The sequence below is a fragment of the Peromyscus californicus genome, unplaced genomic scaffold, assembly GCF_007827085.1.
Source record: "Peromyscus californicus insignis strain IS unplaced genomic scaffold, ASM782708v3 Scaffold_2__1_contigs__length_46816999, whole genome shotgun sequence".
NCBI lineage: Eukaryota > Metazoa > Chordata > Mammalia > Rodentia > Cricetidae > Peromyscus > Peromyscus californicus.
This window is the reverse complement of record NW_026294540.1, coordinates 4,102,359-4,124,670: the sequence shown is the minus strand read 5'-3', so window position 1 is coordinate 4,124,670 and position 22,312 is coordinate 4,102,359. Positions and strand designations below refer to the sequence as shown.

At 49.5% G+C, this 22,312-nt stretch overlaps 1 protein-coding gene across 2 annotated transcripts in view; it reads left to right on the top strand.

Annotated features, from left to right (window-relative positions):
- Nucleotides 1-21,965, top strand: part of Svop (SV2 related protein) — a 65,755-nt gene extending 43,790 nt beyond the window's left edge. For both annotated transcript variants that reach the window (XM_052755061.1, XM_052755060.1), the window contains 10 exons: nucleotides 3,016-3,079; nucleotides 5,788-5,913; nucleotides 7,870-7,998; nucleotides 9,130-9,203; nucleotides 12,129-12,205; nucleotides 16,160-16,267; nucleotides 17,051-17,162; nucleotides 18,276-18,357; nucleotides 19,819-19,908; nucleotides 20,421-21,965. In XM_052755061.1, the coding sequence (XP_052611021.1) occupies nucleotides 3,016-3,079; nucleotides 5,788-5,913; nucleotides 7,870-7,998; nucleotides 9,130-9,203; nucleotides 12,129-12,205; nucleotides 16,160-16,267; nucleotides 17,051-17,162; nucleotides 18,276-18,357; nucleotides 19,819-19,908; nucleotides 20,421-20,627 (1,069 nt within the window). In that variant the 3' untranslated portion in view covers nucleotides 20,628-21,965. The remainder of the gene's footprint in view (nucleotides 1-3,015; nucleotides 3,080-5,787; nucleotides 5,914-7,869; nucleotides 7,999-9,129; nucleotides 9,204-12,128; nucleotides 12,206-16,159; nucleotides 16,268-17,050; nucleotides 17,163-18,275; nucleotides 18,358-19,818; nucleotides 19,909-20,420) is intronic.
- The last annotated feature ends 347 nt before the right edge of the window (nucleotides 21,966-22,312 follow it).

Here is a 22,312-nt window from a genome sequence, read left to right as displayed (position 1 = left end):
AAAAAAAAAAAAGTCCAGGATTCAATTTAGGGACTGGCCCTAACAATATTATCTAACCCTGATCACCTCCCCTAGCCCCGAGTCCCTACCCCCAGACACCACAATTGGATCAGGTTGAGCAGGATGAGGATGAGGTGTCAATACATGAAACCCCAGGCGTGTGCGCCAGACACCCAAACCACAACAATGTGAAGATGAATTACCTGTAAGGAGCCCTCTTCTCTGTCTCTGCCCCCGCCCCCTTCATTCCCCCCTTCCCCAAACACACATTTACTTTGGTGACGAGAGCCACAGTACTGAGCGTTCATTGTTGACATTGATGACACCTGGGAATCACAGGACAGCTGTGTGATGTGTCCTCACACAGAGTTTAGCTCAACCCTAACTAATTAGAAAACCCAGCTCACGGAGGCTTGATCAAAGTCGGGTGCTCAGGAAGCGAAGGTGAGAGTGAGCTGCTGCTGGGCACGGACCGCCCGGCAGTCAGGGTTTACGGCCAGGATTACTTAACTCGGTTCAGCGGTTGGGTGGTTCAGCTGTACCAGTGGCGCTTGCTTATGTTTTCAGTCAACGGGTGGATTAGATGATCAGATGATTATATGACCTGATGAACCTAGAAGGCTCCATCTGGCTCCACCCAGGCACAGCCACCTGGGATCCAAGACAGGAAGTCAAAGCCACAGAGTCTCCTGTAGCCTAAGTTCACAGCCAGCGGTGCTGGGAATCAAACCCAGGGCTTACAGCTGCTGACTGAGCCATGCAGCCCTGAAATCAACTCACGATGGGAAGGGCAGCAGAATCAGGCCCCAGAGTAGCAGGGACAGCAGAGGGATTCCCGGGGCTGCTCTCCCAGGCCGGTTGCAGCTGAGTTCAAATCCAGACCTGGCTGATGCCGGACAGTGTCTGTGTAGGGCAAATACTGCACGGCGCTGTGCACTTACACAGTGAGATGAGCATGTTGCTCACGGAGCCTGCCCTACTCGGAGGGTGATGCCAGAGGTGTGGAGCTTTTCCCCGCGGAAGGTTTCTGTCCTTTTTAAGGCAGGATAGAGAAGTCACAGTGAGATGCTGAGTAATCTCCCTTTATGTCTATGGAGAGCGTAAAAGAGTTTGGTTTGGTGCGGAGAGATGGCTCCGCGGTTAAGAGTGCTCACTGCTCTTGGAGGGGAGTCGAGTTTAATTCTCAGCACCCATGTTAGATAGCTCGTAACGACTGTAACTCTAGATCCAGAGGATCCAGTGCCCTCTTCTGGTCTGTGAGGGCACTGCACATGTGCAAGGCACATGCACAGACACACACACACACACACACACACACACACACACACACAATAAAAACAATTCTTGTAAAAATGTTAGATTTGGTGGCTTAGGATCTAGCTCAGTGGTAGAGCATTTGCCCAGCTTTGCACATGGCCCTGAGCGCAATCTCCAGCATCAAAGGGAAAAAATGGATTTAAAATGATTTATGTGTATGTGCACCATGTGCATGCAATACCTGCAGAGGTCAGAAGAGGGCGTCTGATCCTCCCAGAACTGGAGTTGCAGGTGGTTGTGAACCACTGCGTAGGTGCTGGGAATCTAACTCCGGTCCTCTGAGCTCTTAACCACTAAGCAATCTCCAGTCCCAAGATTTGGATTCTAATTTTTTTTTTTTTTTTTTTTTTTGGTTTTTCGAGACAGGGTTTCTCTGTGTAGCTTTGCGCCTTTCCTGGAACTCACTTGGTAGTCCAGGCTGGCCTCGAACTCACAGAGATCCGCCTGGCTCTGCCTCCCAAGTGCTGGGATTAAAGGCGTGCGCCACCACCGCCCGGCGGATTCTAATTTTTAAAGTGGAGTTAAACAGTGCTCTGTATCTATTATTACAAGTGACATTTTGGGTTATAAAGTGCAAAAAAAAATGGACAAAAATCTCACTAAAGCTGCAAGTGTCCTTTCACTTGCATAAACAAAATCCAGAGGGTGACAGTGATAGTAGATTTTTATGTCCAGTAGGGGGAGCTGTGAGCATCCACAGAGCATCATTCAGGTCAAGTGACAGATGGGAAGAGATGCAGGTCCAGGGCACCTTCCAGGTGATTTAGTACACAGTGGAGGTCAGAAGACCCCTTGTAGGATTCAGCTCTCTCTTTCTACCATGTGGAGTTACAGAGATCAAACTCAGGTCATCGGAATTGGCAGCAGATACTTTTATCCGCTGATCCATCTCGCCCATTCCAAAAGTGCTCTTTCTTATATTAGGAAGTGATTAACAAATGAAAAAAAGAAAGACAAATTAAAACCACAATTCATCACCAATACAGTCATGGTCAGTTCAAGTAGAAAGAGCCAGTAGCTACAGCTGGTGGGTCGAGGTTTTGTGGAGAACAAGATACTGGGAGATCTGAATATGTCCTGAATAGTCATCAGTGTCAAAATGATACCTTAGAGTGGGGACATCTGTCTGATACCAACTCCACCCATCTATGGAGATTGCCATACCAGGGAGGGAGCAGGCTGGCATCGGACACCATGGATGCAACTCCTGGGAGCAACTTGACCTCACCTCTGGGGTTGTCCCCAGGGATGCACAGACAGACATCAGGGACCCAGGATGAGGGTGTCCTCCAGGACAAAAGGCCATATATGACGCAGGGATAGCAACAGCTAACACAGCTGCCCGTAAACCCATGACCAGACCTTCCCCAGATGCTGCAGCTACAATCGACCTCCACGGAAGCATGATGGAATCTGAGGATGGTTTGGGGGAGATGCTAGGAGCCTGGGACCCCAGACTCTAGAAGAGATTCACACACTTCTAGAACGCAATGGTGCACGCAGGCAACCCAGTACTCAGGAGGTGGAGGCAAGCGGATAGAGAGTTTGAAGGTAGCCTTGAACCACCATAAGAACCTGTTTGTTTTCTGACTTTAGCCGTGATCCCAGGAAATTCTGACGTAGGATCATTATTGGAGGATGTGATTCAGAATCTGCCGTCTTCCCACCCTCTTAGTCCCTGTCTCTTTGCTTGCCTAGGGTGACGCTGTACGCTGAGTTTCTTCCCATGAAAGCCAGAGCCAAGTGTATTTTGCTGATAGAGGTAAGGAGAGGGTGACGGTCTCTGGGGAATGCTAACTGACTGGCAATCAGTTCTCGGATGTATGGAGCCACAGGACTGCAAAGGGGAGTTTCAGAAAAACGTGACAGACTCAATTGGCAAATATGTACATGAATATAGAGTATATTCCGCCCCCCCTCTTCCTCCCCCTTCTCCCTGTCTTTCTTTAATTGGATCAGCAGTTCTCAACCTTCCTAAGGCTGCAACTCTTTAATACAGCTCCTCACATTGTGGTGACCCCCCCAACCATGAAATTATTTTTATTGCTACTTCATAACCATAATTTTGCTACTGTTATGATCGTAATGTAAATATCTGATAGGCAACACCTGTGAAAGGGTCATTTGACCCCCCAGAGGGGTCGCGACCTACAAGTTGAGAACCACTGATCTAGAACCTCACACACTTTGGACAAGGGCTCCACCTCTGAGCTACACCCCCCTCCCCCCTCCCACCCCCCTGTTCCCAGCCCTCTTTGGCCTTTTTGAGACAGAGTCTTGCTAAATGGCTCAGGCTGGCCTTGAACTCCCTGCCTTGCAGGGACGGTGGAAGCTTTCAGGTGTTCTCAGTGCTGACTCCTCAGTCACGTGATCACACCGAGCATAGCTATCACTGTTCACTGTGCCCACTGACTCAGACCTCCCAACAGCTGCCTCTGATCCATCCGAGTGGCCGACTCCCACCTGCCTGACACAGACGTGGATAATCTGTTGTGTGAATACTGAATCTATGTGCTTGTTTGTTTCCAGACAGACTTTCCCTAGGTAGTCATGGGTGGCCTAGAACCCGATACGTGACTCAGACTGGCCTTGGACTGGCGGCAATCCTCCTGCCTCTGTCTCCTTAATGTTAAGATGCCAGGCATTTACCGCCATCCCAGCTAGTTGTTCCGATGACAGAACACGCCTAGGCCAGCTGCTCTTGAAATCGGGCTAACCCTGGTCCCACTCAGTTCTCTCTGAGACTTCTCAGGATCCAGCAACTAAAGCTGACAGTGGTGGTTCCGACCTGCAACCTCCAAACTCAGTAGGCGGAGGCAGGAGGATCGCTGCTAGTTCCAGCCCAGTCAGGACCACATAGCAAGACCCTGTCTCAAAAAAAAAAAAAAAAAAATTGTTTTAAGCTCATACCTGGTTGAGTGGCATGACTAATATCCATCTTAACCGGCCAGTATCCTTAACATACCTGTCATTAGACATTTTAATCATCACCTGTGATGGTTGACAACAGAAATGGATTGTGGCTCCTTTAAGTGAAGCGGGAGTGGGTGAGTGGGGGGATGGAGGTGGGAGGAAAGGGGGTGGTAGGGGGTGGGTGCTAGGAAGTCTCTGGGCCCTTAGTGGGGCCCTTTGAGGGGTGGGCTTAGTGGGGCCAGCTTAGCGTGGGCGGTGCTTGCAGATAGAGAGTCCTGCCTGATACAACAAATCAGTCTGAGGAGAACTTAGAAAGTCACCATAAAGTCCCCGATGAGCCTGGTGGACCGAGCTTGTCATCCCAGCTCCCGGGGGAGGCTGAGGCGAGCGTCATAACTTCCAAGTCTGCCTAGGCAACTTAGTGAGACCCTGCCTCCAGATGAAAAGCACGAAGGGGGCTGTAGCTCATTTGGTAGAGGGCTCGCCTCACAAGGCCCTGGCTTCAATACCCAGTACTTCAGATACTAACCATAACAACAGGGCCAGTGAGGTGGCTCGTAAAGTGCTGCAACCAAGCCTGATGGATGACCTGAGTTCCAAACCCAGGACCCAAGTTACGCAAGGAGAGAACTGACTCCCGAAAACCATTCACCACTCCCTCAACAAACAAGCAAACAGATAACTGTAACTGGAAAATAATAACAGCAGTAAAGTCTCCCCACGAGTGTGTTACCAAGCCCAGTCCTGGAGGACCAGGAGGCAGCAATGAGCTGCTGCCTTTCAGCTGGGCCAGCCTGTGACCACCCTGCAGGGGAGGGGCCAGGACAGTACATCAACCCTGGTCTCTCGTCCACCCTGCTCTCCGTCTCATGCCCTGGGCTTCCCTACTAGCAGCACACAGTGGGAAGCCACAGGCAGAGAGCCTGGTGGTGGGATCCTTTCAAAAGTAGGAAAAGATGGAGGGTGACTTGGGGAGGTAAGGGAGAGATGATTCCAAAGGAGGATGCTGGAGCCCGTGGGGCAAGGGAAGTAGACGTCAGTAGACAAAAGCCAGAGTGTCGATGAGTGTAACCATGTGCAGAGCAGGTGGAAGCCGTCACGTGCCCACCAGTGGAGACATATGTAAGGAAGATGTGGTAGATCCAAATACGATGGAATAGTATCAGGCCCTGAAAAGGGAGAAATTGTGACTTCTGCTACAACATTGGGGAGCCACCGGGACATTACGCTTGGTGAAGTAATCCAGACATGGTTAGGAAAAATTGGAAATAAGCCGAAACCAAAGTCCCTTGAAATGCCCACTGTCATACCTATATCACAGAATACTGGTCCTTTCCACCTCCTTCACTGTGGCGACATATTGCACAGTCCAGCCAGAGTGACGTGTGTGTGTGTGTGTGTGTGTGTGTGTGTGTGTGTGTGTGTGTGTGTGCGCGCGTGTGCATGTGTGTGTGTGTGCGTGTGCGCTCTGATCTTCCACTCTCATCCACAGTACCCCACAGTTGACGCTGTGTGGGCCCCACCCCCCCACCACTGACTCTCACTCTCCTGTGCCAGGTCTTCTGGGCCATCGGGACAGTGTTCGAAGTCCTCCTGGCTGTGTTCGTGATGCCCAGCCTGGGCTGGCGCTGGCTGCTCATGCTCTCGGCGGCCCCGCTGCTCCTCTTCGCGGTTCTGTGTTTCGTACGTATGTTTAAAGACGTCATCTCCTTGCCGGTCTGGGGGACATGGTATTTTAGTGGGAAGCGAGTGGAAGACAACACCAAAGCTCTATCTCTTCAGACTATTGTTTATTAGCAGGGCATGGTGGCGCATGACTTTACCCCCGGGAAGGAGAGGTGGGCCGATCGTTGTCAGTATGTGAGGCCAGCCTGGTCTACAGAGCAAGTTCCAGGATGGCCAGGGCTTTTACACAGAGAAACCCTGTCTCAAAAATGAATATATGCATATATAATTTTTTTAATTGTGAAGTGAGGCCTGGAGTGGCCACAGAACTCGGTGTTGGAGTGCCTGTATGCCATCTCTTTTGAGATGTTTTCTGTAAGACTTAAGCTTAGAGTGACTTCACTAGACCCGCTGGAACTCTTAACATCACGTGACAGACACAAAATTCAAAGTGACTTGAGTAAAACACAGGAACAGACACGTGATAGAGGAGTCTGTGTCTGGCTTTCAGGCATGGCTGGATTCAGGAGCTCAGTCTCTTCAGCCCACCCTGAAATGAGAACATGCCTCACTTCTTCTTCTTCTTCTTTTTTTTTTAAATTACTAACTGTGTGACCTAATGGCTCAGGCTTCTTGCTAGCTAGATCTTACATCTTAAATTAACCCATTTCTATAAACCTATACCTTGCCACGTGGCTTGTGGCTTACCGGTATCTTTACATCTTGCTTCTCATATATGCCTCACTTCTTACATATTGTGTGTAGAGCATGCATATGCACTCTTTTGTACACACACACACACACACACACACACACACACACACACACACACAGATCACTGAGCTTAGCTGTGAGGGAGCCTGTGTGCTAGGCTACTCACACGCATTTGATTCTTTTTTCTGTCCATAACCATGTGGGGAAGGGCTGTGATGAAGCCCATGTTCGTTAGGGTGACATCTGTTCTTGTGACAAAGCCACCAACTCAGCAGCTCCATGCAGAAGGAGGTTGCTTCTTTGCAGCAGAATAGTCTAGAAAGTGCATTCTGGTTCCCATGGGGGATCTCGGCTCAAGTTTTGTTATTTTTTTTTGTTTAATCTTGTTTTTGCAGCCTCTGGCTCAGCCATCCCCCAGGACACTGGGGTCCGGGGGTGGGGGTGCGGGCAATGGGCTTAGGGAACAAAGCGGAGGCTCACACCCTTGCTTGTTTAACATCTGCTTACTGTTGGTGATTGCTAGTTATATGGGCTCACTAATTGCAAGGGAGGCTGGGAAATGTAGTCCATGGCAAGGCAGCCATGTCCACAGAGAATTCCACACAATAAAGTGAATTTTGGTGGGCATTGACAAACTCTGCCCCGTCCTCATTTTACTAATGAGGAAACTGAATTCCAGAGGCCAGCTGATTTTCCAAACATCAGACCGTATTTGAACTGGCTGAGTCCCAGTCCCACGGTTTCTCTACTAAGTCAGTGGTTGTACAAACCACTATTTCCCTTCACAGGAATGCACCTGGAGCTGGGACTTAGGCTTAAAACTTTCTGATTTCTCTCTCTCCGACTTAGTTTGCAAGATGATGCTAAGCCCAAGAAGGCAGGTTTTCTCAAGAGTTGAGGGGGAGATTCTTTTGATGGTGGTCATTATTTACTCTGCCTCTCCCCCAAACTCTAAAAGCAACCACGACAGTGATGCATTACATGAACCCACGGCAGCTCTTCACCAAGCTCTCTGCTTCTATGATCCCATTTAATCCTCTAAACACCTGAAGGTATGAAGGAAGAAACAGGCACAGGGAAGTGACGTCACTGCACAGGCTCCTGTGGCCATGTAACATACAGAGGAGTCAGCATTTGAAGCCAGGCCTCTGTCTCCAGAGACCTAATGCTCAGAGAGTCCCACACAGATGAGAGAGTGTGGCCTGGAGAGAGTGCTCTGGTCTACACTAACAAGCCACATTGGGTCTCCCGTTCCCTCAGTGGCTACCAGAGAGTGCGAGGTATGATGTGCTGTCCGGGAACCAGGAAAAGGCCATTGCCACCTTGAAGCGGATAGCAACAGAAAATGGAGCCCCCATGCCTCTGGGAAAGCTCATCATCTCCAGACAGGTCAGTGTCTAGAAACTCTGTGTGTGTGTGTGTGTGTGTGTGTGTGTGTGTGTGTGTGTGTGTGCGCGCACAAGGAGTAACTGATTACATGAGACCAGTATGCCATGTGTGGGCATATGTGTGTGTGCATGCATGGAAGCGATTGCATGAGGCTGGCATGCATGGGTAGGCACATGTGTGTGTGCACTCAAGGAATCAGTTACATGAGGCTGGCATGCATGTGTGGGCACATGTGTGTGTGTGCACTCAAGGAAGCGATTACATGAGGCTGGCACGCATGTGTAGGCACATGTGTGGGTGAGTGCAGATACCTGGTGTAGCCCTACATTTGTGTTTGTGCGTGTCTGTGTACTTAAACTGGGAAGCTGATGTGGAACTGGTAAAGGGGATTTGGCAACTCTGATTGGTAGTTTGACTGGCAAATTCTGAACTACCGCTGGAGAATCTAGGCAGCGATTAGGGAGACGTCCTGCCAGCCAGTGCGTCTTATAACTGCTTCTGTTTTGCCCCCAGCTCGATTTTTAAAAAGCATTGTTAAGCAAAGATTTGAAAAAAAAATTTAATGCTAGTAAATTCTTTAAATTCTTGTGGAATTGCCAAATGGGTCAGTTAGATAGTCAGTCTTTGGGCACATTGGCCTATGTTGAGTTGGCTCTCAGCACATGTGCTGTGGTGCCCCTGACCAGGAGCTGGCTGTATGTGTGTGGAACGATTTCATATCCCTTGCGCTGAAACAGACCCAGGGGCCCATAGTGCCCACCTCAGGGGTCTGCCTCCTGCTCCATGTTGTAAGCACAGAATGATGCTGGTCTGTGGTAATCAAGGTCTCAGCAGGAAGGAATGGGATGAGTCTTGGCTTCCCAAACTTGTGTCCTCTTCCCCTGGCTATGCCACTAACAGTGTGTGTGTGTGTGTGTGTGTGTGTGTGTGTGTGTCTGTGTCTCTCTGTGTGTATATATCTGTGTGTATGTCTGTATGTCTGTCTGGGTCTGTCTGTGTATGTGTCTGTGTATCTGTGTGTCTCTGTGTGTGTCTGAGTGTGTGTGTGTGTGTGTGTCTATCAGACCCCCAGCCAAGGCCCCTATGCACTGGGAGATAGCCAAAAACCCACATGTCCTTGTCTTGAAACAGGAAGACCGAGGCAAAATGAGGGACCTTTTCACACCCCACTTTCGCTGGACAACTCTGCTGCTGTGGTTTATATGGTAAGAGCTGCTGGTCACCCACTGTGAGCCCCACCCACCGTGAGCCCCACCCACCGTGAGTCCTGCCCATTGTGAGGCCTGCCCACTGCACACAATTGGGACTTGAGATTTATTTTGCATGTATGTGGATGTTTGCACATATGTATATGCATATGTATACATGGGTCACCCAAAGATGACATCAGGTGTCTGCCACAGTCTCTCTCAGCTTTATAAATCAAGGCAGGGTCTCTCACTTGGAGCTGGCCAGCTTGCTATAGAGACCTGGTCTTTGCCAGATCTGGAATGCTGAGATAACAGGCTGGCCACGATGTATGCTGTCAGCGTCACGCTCCTGATCCCATCTGCATCGAGGACCACATGGGCTGTTCACCTCTTCTTGCTCTGAGCTTGACGTGGAGCTACTCAGATACGTAGCTTTTAAAGGAGACATTTCTATTTCTGCTCTTCAAGAAAATGCTTAAACTGCAAGCCATCCTTAATGATGCTCTCGAAGGTAGATACGGTAAAGGAACAGAAAGAACACTTCTAAGGGACCTTTCTACAGGAGGCCACTGTTTACATCAGCCAGGGCCTACCTCTCTGCACGTGTTGTCTTGGCTACCGCCGGTGGTACACAGCCCACCCTTTAAAAACCAAGACGTGGTCCACACAGCCATTCATGAGAGTCCCCCAGCTCCTGCCCGGTTTAATTTTTCTTAAGTGACAGGCATAGGAGGAGACTGGAAGGGGGGAGGCAAATGCACAGAGTGATTACCTCCCTCTTTGTAGCAAGTCCAAGCACAGTCGTTCTTCTCTCTTTCCCAGATCTCGGCCACAGCAGCGCCTGTGCAGGGCACTGTGCGGCTGGAGGATTTATGTTCTATTTTTAACCTGCTTCCAAGCTTCCTTTTCACTTTTGAACAGAGGCATCGATTATGAGAGAGGTGTTCCCAGCATGGTCAATTACAGGGGAGAGGGAAGAAAGGCTTGATAGCATGGAGCCAGGCTTGAGTTCTGCCTCCGCGTTCCTAAGAGCTGAATCAATTCACCAAGCACTTATTAAACACCTGCTGTGTGCCTGGTACAAAGTGGTGCCCGTAGGGATTTTAGTAAGGGGAGTTAGACAGAACTGAAATACCTGCCTTTGAGAATCTATAATTCCAAAGAAAAAATTAAATAATTGTATTAAAGAATCTGTAATTCACTTGAATTGATTTTGAATCCCAAGGGCAATTTGTGAGAGGCTAATTTTAACCCTGTCAATGTCAAACCCAGTTCTTTTTTTTTTTTTTTTTTTTTTTTTTTTTTTTTTTTTTAAAGATTTATTTATTTATTATGTATACAGTGTTCTGTCTGCACATATCCCTGCAGGCCAGAAGAGGGCACCAGATCTCATTACAGATGGTTGTGAGCCACCATGTGGTTGCTGGGAATTGAACTCAGGACCTTTGGAAGAACAAGCAGTGCTCTTAACCTCTGAGCCATCTCTCCAGCCCCAAACCCAGTTCTTACCTCAAAGAGAACAGAGCTTATTCAGAAGCAATACGACGTGTCCCCATGTGGCAGTGGTTAAATAAAGAGCTATAGTCAAGGAAACAGGAAGGCCGTAAAGCAGGGCGTTTGCCGAAAGACTCCTCTGGCCAGCCTCAGTTACTGCAACCTGATGACATTCTTAGCTCTTTTTTCTTTTTCTTAAATATTTATTTATGCATTTGGCGGAAGTGAGTGGTCTGCCATGTTAATCCATTCCAATGGTTTTACTTGATAGTTGAATGGATGTTGGGTCAAATATAGATGCCGGGTAAGCACATGGCTATTAAGGTAGCCCAAGAAGATTTTGGCTCTGAGTCTGCAATGTTCCAACTCTCCACAATTATTCTCTCAGCCTTGTAGGACCTTCAGCGTGGCATTTTGTTTGTTTGTTTAGTTTATATTTCTCCATGTTGACCCAGCGTCACGTTTTGTATAAGCGGAGGCCAAGTGTTGATTTACATCCTGTGGCACTAGGGGGCTCATTCCTAAGATTTGACGGACTGAGACCGGGCAGGCAAGAGGGCAGTTGTCAGGTGACAGGGCAGTCGCTAGTAGAACCGTGATGGACGAAGCCTTCTGACATCACTAGCCATCATGAACCATGTGAGAAATCCCCCCCCCACCTTCTGTATCTGACACTTAACATGTAACATATTACAGGAATGTTATGCTTGAGGTTATAATGGTCAAGAACACAGGATAGACTAAAGAAATAGATATAGGCCAAGCCGTGGTGGCGCACGCCTTTAATCCCAGCACTTGGGAGGCAGATCCAGGCAGATCTCTGTGAGTTCGAGGTGAGATCCAGGACAGGTACCAAAACTACAAAGAGAAACCCTGTCTTGGAAAAAAAAAAAAAGAAGAAGAAGAAATAGAGAAGATGAAGGAAATGGAAACGGCATTATAACCTGTCAAAACAGCTCCACTTTAGTCAGGCTGACTGAACCATAGCAGCTGAGGTTTGCAAGCATCATTGTAACCTGGGAGACTCACCTTCAGCCTCTGTTGTGTCTGAGTCCCCGTGTGGCTCTTTTACAAATATTCTAGTTCTGTGTGCTCTGAATGCAAATTCCAGGTCCATGCAGGAGTGAAGAAGTGTCATTGCACTCTGAAATCCTAAACATCATGTTCAATCCCCCCAGTGTTAGCCCAGGAGCCCCTGTAGATGCCAGTGGGAATGTCATGCTCTCCATCTTGGGATGTCACACAGTCCACCTTGGTCCTTCGAAGAACACAGGATCATGTCCCTCTATCCCATCATGATGCTTCATGCCAGCCATCTTTCTGCTCAGGGTCCCCAAAAGCCTCCAAGACCCCACCAAGACTAGTGAGGGGGTAGACCCCCCCGCCATGGCTGGAAGGAGCCTTGCACCCGTCTGATGATGTCTCCATCCTGACTTCCCCCCACAGGTTTTCTAATGCCTTTTCTTACTACGGCTTGGTTCTGCTCACCACGGAACTCTTCCAGGCAGGAGATGTCTGCAGCAGTGAGTATCACTTCCCTCTGTCTTCACCCTCCACCCACCCCCATGGACACAGTCAGTCACACTCTCTCCCCTGCAAGGTTCTGCCATCATTGCTGTAGAGTAAATTCCAAGTTCCCAAGACTCTGGGCAACTTTGCGGTGACGAAGATGACATGTGCCCAGTCCCACCCTAAGTCAGGGCTCGGGCTCTGAAGTTACCAGCATTGACCGATAAACTGAGGCATCACTGCTCAATCTCACTTGAGGAAGGAGCAATCTGTTTGCACCCCGCTGAAGGGATGTGAGGGACACTTCTATCTCTGCCAAAAGACCCGAGGAGAACACATTCTAGGAGCTAAGGGACACTGCCACTTCGCATGTGTGACAGCCTGGGTTCATTCCCTACCACCAAAATAACTAACTAAATGAAATAAAGATCTATTTTTGTTTTGTTTTTTTAAGGCAAAGGCTGGCCTCAAACTCACGAAGCTCTTGCCTCAGCCTCCTAAGTGCTGGGATTACAGGCATGCACCACCACACTTAGATAAATGCTGGATTACAAGAATGGACCATCATGCCTAGTTCCCTAGGAGGCTTTTATGCTTTTAGATATATAGCCCTGGCTAGCCTGGAACTCTTTTCGTAGACCAGGCTGACCTCAAACTCACAGAGAACCACCTGTCACTGCCTCCCAATGCAGGGATCAAAGGCATGCACCACCATGCCCAGCCTTCTCCTGGATTTTTAAGAGCAGTTGTAGAGCTGGGTGGTGGTGGCTCACTTCATTAATCCCAGCACTCGGGAGGCAGAGGCAGGTGGATCTCTGTGAGTTCAAGGCCAGTCTGTCTACAAAGTGAGTTCCAGGACAGCCACGGCTACATAGAGAAAGCCTATCTCAAAAAAAAAAAAAAAAAAAAACAGTTGTAGATTTGGAGAAAACCTCATTCTACAAAACCATGCATTATGTTTCAATGAATCTCCTGGGTGAAATTCTGTCCCTTAGCCTGGGGGCTCCCTTTGGTACAGGAAGGCTGGAGCTCACAGAGGAGCAACAGCTGCCCCGCTGCCCCAACAGTGAGACAAGGAAAGGGCTGATTACCTCAACGGCAGGTTGGAGTGTCCTGGAACCCTTCCAGACCTGCAGTGTCTGGTTATTTCGGAGACTCAGCCATTTGGAGCTTGTCTACAGAGGATCCCCAAGCACTGGGCTGCCTCAGCCCTGGGGCCTCCTGATCCATTTTTCACTAATAATGGCCTTTAAGTCGTGGATTGGCACAGAGCTGAAACAGTCTCCAAATCCCCACAGTTCCTGGTTTTATGCATGTGATCCTGGGCAGCGGCTAATGTGCCCTTCTCCTGTGAGAACAAGTCTGCAGGGCGGAGCTCCACCCCTGCCCTACTAGGGGATTTCCCACTGGGGATGGAACCCAGGGCTTCCTACATGCTAGGCAAGCAGGAACTTTGACACAATGCCAGTGCCATTTAAACCCTCTCCAGACAACTTTAATCAGCATGGGTGAGGTTCATGCATTAGTCAGGTTTAAAAGCTCCCCGGGGGATTGTATTGTGAAGCAGGAATCACCAAATTAAAGAAATAAAGAGAAATGTGTGCGTGCAGATGTGCAGCCTTCCAGTGGGTTCTATTTGAAGGCAACACTGGGATTCTGACATTGAATTCAGGGCAGAGGGTAAAAGAACCAAGTTTCTTCAGGGTTTGCATGTAAAATCTAAGGGATCGTGGGTGACAAGTTTCATACACGCTGGGTGCTGGGAAGGACCCCAGTGGTAAAGTATGCATTTAGCAAGCCCTGAGGCCCTGGGTTCAATCTGTCCAGCACAATTCATTACATAATTCATTCATTACAGGTCTTAGATGATACAGCCCCGTGGTAACAGGGTATTAATGAGAAGCTAAGTTATGCAAAAGCACCCCAGCTGCAGATCTGATTGTGGAGGGTTGGTACTGACTGAGCAGAGGGGATGACCCTCAGGCAGTGGACATTTGAGCTAAGCTGAGGGTCCACTGCACTGTCAGAAGACAGAGGTTGGCTGTCTTTTTCTGTCAAGAGCCACATGGTGAATGTTTCAGGCTTCAAGAGCTATACGACTCCGCTATGCCTAGCAGGGAAGCAGCCTTGTACAAGAGATGTGTGCATGCATACATGCATGCATGCATGTGTGTAAATACTTTTATTTGCTGGGGTAAACCAGCAAAGGTCCAGTTGTCACCAACAATAGGAGACACAGTAGATGGGTGCTTTGGGGAGTAGCAGCCTAGGAGTCCTTTTCAGAGGCCTGGTGAAGCCTGGATCTTGTCCTGGCTGTACAGTCCTTCAGAATGATTCGGTGTGATCTGAGCGCTAGGATGTGTTAAAGACACTGGTACGTATCCCAAGGTGGTGTGGGATTCTCAAGAGAGAGGGTGCTGCATCCACACAGGTGGACTTTTAGACAGCTTGTTTTATGGGTCAACTTTGGAGTGGGGGATGTTATTCAGCAGTTAAGGTGGGGGAGGGGAAAGGATGAGAATTCCTGGACCCAGTCAGGATTTCCCCAAAGAGGCTTTAATCCTGTGGGTTTTTCCCAACACATCATGCTGTGTTGGGAGCAGGCAATTTGGGGAGGCTAATTACATGGAGGGGGTCATTATCCCATGGCAGAAAGCAGCAGTCACCTTAGTGGGTCCTTGACTGTTGTAGCGGGGTCTGATGTAACACAGCTCTGGGATTGCATTAGCGGCTAAGCAGTCTACCTCTTCCCTCTATGCTTACACAGCCTACTCCAAAATAGGAGAAAATGCATCAAAATTCACCAGGGTGCAGAGGGGTTTACACCTGAGCCTGTCTGTCTCCCTGGCTCTTTCTGTGGTGTCTCAGGTCCAAACTGCAAACTCTGGAATTTTGTGTTGTTGTTATTGTTTTGTTGAGACAGAGTTTCTCTGTGTAGCTCTGGCTGCCTTAGAACTCACTCTGTAACCAGGCTGGCCTCAAACTCAGAGATCCACCTGCCTCTGCCTCCCAAATGTTGGGATTAAAGGTGTGCGCTGCCACTGCCTGGCCAGACTGTCATCTTTTACAGTCAGTTACCCAGCCGACTGTTCACAGGCAAGAAGGGATGTACCAGGCTTTATCTTTTGGGCCACCAACCAGCTCTCAAATCATGGCACGGAGACTTATTAGTTATAAATGCTTGGCCTTAGCTTAGGCTTGTTTCTAGCTAGCTATTTTTTTCTTTGACTTAAATTAACCTGTTTCTCTGCATCTACATTTCACCCCAGGGCTTTTTACCTTTCTTTCTGTATGTCGTACTCCATGTCTGCTGGCTAGTGGCTGCCTGGCTGGCCCTGGGTTCTTTCCTCTCTTTTTCCTCTTGTTCTTTTCCTCTAGCCTTAGATTTCTCCTCCTCCTTATTCTCTCTGCCCACCAGCCCCACCTATCCCTCTCCTGCTTAGCTATGGGCAGTTCTGCTCTTTATTAGACCAATCCGGTGCCTTAGACAGGCAAAGTGAAACAAATGCACCACCTCTTTACATCCTTAAACAAATGCAGCCTAAACAAATGTAACACACCTTTACATAGTTAAACAAATGCAGCATAAACAAATGTAGCACACCTTTACATCCTTAAACAAATGCAGCCTAAACAAATGTAGCACACCTTTACATCCTTAAACAAATGCAGCCTAAACAAATGTAACACATCTTTATGTAGTTAAACAAATGCAGCATAAACAAATGTAACACATCTTTACGTAGTTCAACAAATGCAGCATAAACAAATATAACACATCTTTACATAGTTAAACAAATGCAGCATAAACAAATGTAACACACCTTTACATAGTTAAACAAATTCAGCCTAAACAAACATAGCACATCTTTACACTGTACAAGTCATTTCCACAACAAAAGGCTCGGGTGCAGGAAGCTGTGGTGCAACATTGCGTGACCATCCCTGCTCTTCTCTCCTCACCCTAGTCTCCAGCCGGAAAAAGGCGGTGGAAGCCAAATGCAGCTTGGCCTGTGAGTACCTGAGCAAGGAGGATTACATGGACCTACTGTGGACCACCCTGTCTGAGTTCCCAGGTGAGGCTGGGGCAGGAAAGCCTATCATCTGTTTAGGATTTAAAAAAAAAAAAAAAAGAAGCAGCAGGACCTGAGATATTTTTCCAGCTCTTTGATACACATTACAAATTATGGTGAGAGGCCTGAGAGTCAGGCCCTGCCTGAAGGCTAACAAGTCAGGCTTCCTAATTTCAAGCATTCTGTTAAAAGAGCCAGACTCCTGGGCTATTGCAGCAAGCAGCCACACACTGTCACAAGAACCCTACTGCAACTCTGGCCCACAGCAAGGGTCACATACTGATGTCAGGGCCCATTGCCTTCGTCTGCACCCATAATAAGGAAGGGCCAGGCAGAAAATCTGCAGCTCAGGTGTGTGGGAATCGCTTCCCCATTATGATAATGGAATACCTGAGGTCATGTACTTTATAGAGAAGTGTATTTAGTGCACAGTTCTGAAGCCTCAGGCTCCCGTGGTGCCTGTATCAGTTGCCTCTTTCCTTTTAACAACAACATATCACTCTTTCCCTGAGAGATGTGAAACAGTACCCACTCGTCTCCTGGTTGCTCTGAATAGATCAGGGACCTGGAAGTGGCTTCCCAGGTCCCCCGCTTCACTGAATCTCACAGAGATGCAGCAGGCCTTGGCCCAGAGTCTGCTGTATTGTTTGAAAGCTGGGCTGGACCAGAACCTGGAGCTCATGGATTCGGCTCAGCTGGTCCAATCTCAGGAGTGGAAGATGGCACAGGGTGGGTCATTAGGAACCAGCTGAGGAGCTGCCTACCATGTCCCTGCTCTCCTGGCAGGTGTCCTTGTGACTCTGTGGGTCATCGACCGCCTGGGCCGCAAGAAGACCATGGCCTTGTGTTTCATCATCTTCTCCCTCTGCAGCCTCCTACTGTTCATCTGCATTGGAAGGTGGGTATCAGGAGGAACCCCAGTCCCTCACCAGCATAAGGCTCATGGCACTTTATGATGAGCAGATGGTCAGGTTCAAGGTCAAAGCCTCTGCCAGGGGAGCAAGGATATGTCTCAGTTTCATTTCTAAGAACATCAAGTTTAAGAGTTCCCATGTGTCTTAGTCACTGTTCTATTGCTGTGAAAAGACATCATGACCACAGCAGCTCTTATAAAGGAAAACATTTAACTAGGGCTGGCTTATAGTTCAGAGGTAGTTCATGGCAGTCAGCATAGTGACATGCAGGCAGACAGGGTACTGGAGAAGGAGCTGAGAGTTTTACATTGGATCTGCAGGCAGCAGGAAGAGAAAGAGATGCTGGGCCTGGCTTGGGCTTTGAAACCTCAAAGTCCACCCCTAGTGACACACTTCCTCCCACAAAGCCACACCTCCTAGTCCTTCTCAAGTAGTGCCACTCCCTGATGACTAAGCATCCAAATCTATGAGCCTATGAGGGCCATTCTCATTCAAACCACCACACCATGACTACCCCAAATAAGAGTTCAATGTGGCCACAGAAGTTGTGCATGTGTCAAAGTGATTTGTCTGATGGAAATAGACCTTTTTTTCAAAAGACCCTACTGAAGATACATTTCTCTAGTTTCCCAACTTCTAAGAGCCCCTGAATATAGATGTGACCCCTGAGGGGCCCCCAGACCAATCTCAGTGAAGAATCAGTGGGCCACAGGAGGAGGGAGAGGTGGGGCTTAGACTGGGAAGGGTTGGTCGTCTGGGTCATCGAGGGGGACAACAGAGCCCAGAGTTAGGGATCTGGCATGCCTAAGGACAGCCAGCTGCGGTCCTGCTAGAACCTCACACATGCTAAGCCAGTGTGCTGTCACTGAGCCTCAGCTAGAATTTCAACCATTCAGACCACCGTCCCTTTCCTCATCCCCAGCTGTGTACCACAGGTGTTCCCATCCGTCAGCTGGGTGTGCTGGATGGAGAGCAGGGTACTGTAAAGCAGAGCTTTAGTCACAGCCCTGAGAGAGAGTCTGTGCAGATGTGCTGGGTTGGGGGGGACCTTTGCCAGAAAAAAAAAAAACCCTCACCTGCTGTTTTCTCCTTCCCAGAAATGTGCTCACCCTCTTACTCTTCATTGCAAGAGCATTTATTTCTGGAGGCTTCCAAGCGGCCTATGTTTACACACCTGAGGTAGGAAGGGCACCCGAGAGTGGGGTGGGGGTGGGGGTACTGTCAGACCAGAACATCAGTTCTTCTTGGCTCTGGGTGGCCCCTGTGGCCCCCTCATGACTTCCACTTATCTTTCAATCATTTTTTTTTTCTGCTCATACAAGCTTTAAGTGCAGTGTAAGAGTTCCAGAGGTTGCCTAGGTGTGTATCACCAAAGCGAATGGGGTGGGGCCCACATCCTCACTTCCTGGAGACAACTTTCTGCAATGTTTGTGAGCTGGACATGCAGCTCAGTGTTAAAGTGATGGAGGTCCTGGATTTGACCCCAGTACTGTAAAAAAAAAAAAAAAGGAGAAAAACAAAATAAAACAAAAACATATTTTTAAAAACTTTCACGTTCTCTAAGCCCGGCTAAACCTCAGCCAGCTGGCCATTGGTGACCCTGAAGAACTAATTGAATAGGTGACAACCCATCCAAGTGGTAGGTGTCTGTGTAGCCTGTGAAAACCCAGACTAGGAGCTGGAGAGACGCCTCAGTGGTTAAGAGCACACACTGGTCTTCCAGAGGACCTAAGCTTGATTCCCAGCCCCTACATTGGGCAGCTCACAATTGCCTATAACTCCAGCTCCAGGGCCTCCGACGCCCTCTTCTGGCCTCTAAGGGCACACACACACACACACACACACACACACACACACACACACACACACACACTCGGCAGTCATCCACCCAAACACACGCTCAGAGAACAAAATAAGAAAGAAACTAACAAAACTAGTGTAGAAAGCCAGACACAGGTATGGGAGAGGGCCAAAGGCTTTTCCAACAGAGTGAAGCCACTCAAAACGGCACATGCAGAAGCGTCTTGGGGTGCAGTGCACCCCATCTGTGTCCTGCTTCCATTAGCTTGGGAGGAGCAAGAGGTGCATGCAGTGTGGCTGAACTAAGTACAGGTCACAGCGCCTGCAGGAGAGCGGTCATTGCTGAGTTCAGCTTGGAACTCTTGAAGCTCTCCAGCAGAGAAAAACAGAACTGTAGTATTAATTAATCCCTTTCTTCTTCCTATATGGAGTACCAGCCATGTGCTAGACACCTATGTATAATCAGTAATTATGTGTATGTATTGTGTATTATACATGGTGTCCAGCGCTCCCTACTGAACTGTATGCATAGCTTTTCCCACTATACTGGGATGGAACCCAGGGCCTCATCATGCCAGGCAAACACTCTGTCTACACCCCACCCCCACCGTTGTTAACTAGAAAATCCAATTGCGGAGTACCTCCCCACAGTGAAAAACAAAGAGGTAAATGGGCTCCTGCTCAAGGCCAACCTTGTGCTCTCTGCCCTGGGGGAACCTCCTACCTCCTTTGCCCATTTCCCATCCTGCCCAGGGGAGTTAGTCCTGTCTATCCTGAGTGGGAAGGGGTGAGGGATTTCTGCATTCCCCATGACATCTGGCTGACACACTGACATTCCAGGTGTACCCCACGGCGACGAGGGCACTGGGCCTGGGTACCTGCAGCGGCATGGCGAGAGTGGGCGCCCTCATAACTCCGTTCATTGCTCAGGCAAGTGTTGCCCCAGTACAGACCCAGGAGGCAGCCAGCAGTGACTATAGTCTTGTTTGGTTAGTTTTGTTTTTTTGACCCAGGTCTTACTGTATGTCTGGGACTATCTTGGACTCAGGATCCTCTTGCCCCTACCCTCCTGAGTGGTGGGATTCAAGGTGTGCACCACCACTGCCCGGGCAGTGTACAGAATCTTAAGACAATGAGTTCAAATCTCAGCCCTATCCTCATTATATAAGCTTGAATATGCTCCTTAGGCTATCTGTTGAGATATGTCTTATTCTGTAGCTCAGGCTGGCCTTGAACTCACATAATCCTCCTGCTTCAGCCTCTCAGTGCTAGGATTAGAAATGTGCATCACATACCTAGTGGCTTATCTATCCTCTTGAGCCTCAGTCTCCTGTGTATGAAACGTGTGTGTGTGTGTGTGTGTGTGAAGTGCTCAGCTTGCTGTCTGTCACATGGCCCGCCTGTGGCTCTGAGATGTTCTCCACCTCCCTCTCCCTCCCTAGGTGATGCTGGAATCCTCTGTGTACCTGACCTTGGCCGTCTACAGCGGCTGCTGCCTCCTGGCTGCCGTGGCCTCCTGCTTTCTGCCCATCGAGACCAAAGGCCGAGGACTGCAGGAGTCCAGCCACCGGGAGTGGGGCCAGGAGATGGTTGGTCGGGGGACCAGCAGTGCGGCTGTCCCCAGGTCGAACTCTGGCTCTCAGGAATGATGACCAACCCCTGGGGGTTGAGCTGGTCTTTGAGGTTAGGGAGCTGGCAGAGCCCAACCAGGCCATTTACGGTCACTGCCGACACCGAGAACTTACCCAAGAGGGTGATGTGGACCAACAGGGTTTTGTGTCTTAGCTGTATTTGGCCATGTTCATCGAGGGTCACCCGCCCCAGGAAGACGGGGGTGGCATTCACTCCAGGGGGTTCTCTGTGGTGGGGGAAGGTTTGTACATCACTGTGCATCTGCATGGGGAAACTGCTACTGTGGGAGGGTCCCAGGATGCTCAGGGCCAGCTGAGCAGATGTCATATAGTTACCCAGTCATACCCTTGGGGAGCCACCACCCACAGAGCTCCGTAGATACAGTCCAGGCCCAGACCCCTGTGACACCTGCCATTTTGTCCAGTAGGTTTCTTCTGCTCCCTGGCCCCAGGCTTTCTTTGGAATTAAGGTGAGCTAGTGTCTGGCCCAAGCAGCTTTTATGGAGCCAGAGATGCCCACTGCTTCCTTGGCTGGGCCCTTCCAGATGTCTCTCTGGGGCCTGCCGGATGGAAACTGGCAGATAAATGTGCATCTGGTTTGAACCAAGCAGCCCCCCACCCGGCCCCCTCCCTCTGGAGTTGCTATCTCTGGCTGCAGAGGGTCCTGTTATGTCTCTGGGGAGAGCTAGGTGCCCACCAGGGGATCATCTCAGAAAGCTGTTACCTTGTTCCCCAACCTGGAAATTGGAAACTGAGGCCGAGGAGAGAGTCAAGTCCAAAGCCAGTCTCTGCTGAAGCAGCAAAGGGCTTTCTGGGCCCTCTGTTCTGGCTCCCTCTTCAGCCCTACTGAATGGTGAGCCCCAGTTTACTCAGGCTTCAGGACCATGCTGTGTGAAGACAGCTGCACGGGCTGAGGGGTCTCCGGGTGAAGCACCTGCTGCAGGCCACTCAGTCTTGGGGCCAGAAGCCCACTGCACCTCCCGGGTCTGCTTTCTCTCATGCCCCGTCTGTCAAGGGCAGCACTGGCCCTACAGAGGCGGGTCCTGGGAGGATGCCTTGGCGCAAGGATCAGAAAAGTCCATGTCAGAGGGGAGGGGAAAGCCATTGTCTGGGCCTCGGGAGGAAGGACGGGAGGGAGGTCTCGGCAGTCCACGTGTACTCCCAGATTCCAAAACACACGAGCCTTCTCCCAAGGTTCGGGGAGGAAACGCTTTTGGGGAGGGAGGAAGGAAGGAAACTGCCAGGCCCCATCCAAGGCCAGAGGAAACCGACCCACGGCTCGATGCGCACACTGCAAGGAAGCCGAATGTGCGTTGTGCATTCATCTCTTATTAAAACGTTGGTGACGGACCATGACAGGGCCTACGTCTGGTCATTGGTGACAGCTTCTAGTGACAGTCCGCTCCAACGTCGGCTAACTCGGTCCATCCAAGGAAGTGCTTTGATACAATCTCCTCTCCTGTGAGGTGCAGTCACCCGGCTGCGGGCTGTGTCGGGAACTTGAGTTTGATGGGGACACTGTAAAGGGAGGAGGGCATGGCGGCCTCTTCATGGAGACAGTTTGGCGTCCAGCCCTTTAACCGTGTCCTCACAGTCACGTTTTCATTTATTGTGGTTATTATTATTGTTATTATTATTATTGATAATTGAGACAGACTTTCGCAGTGTAGCCCAGGCTAGCCCCATTCCCTTGATCTTCCTGT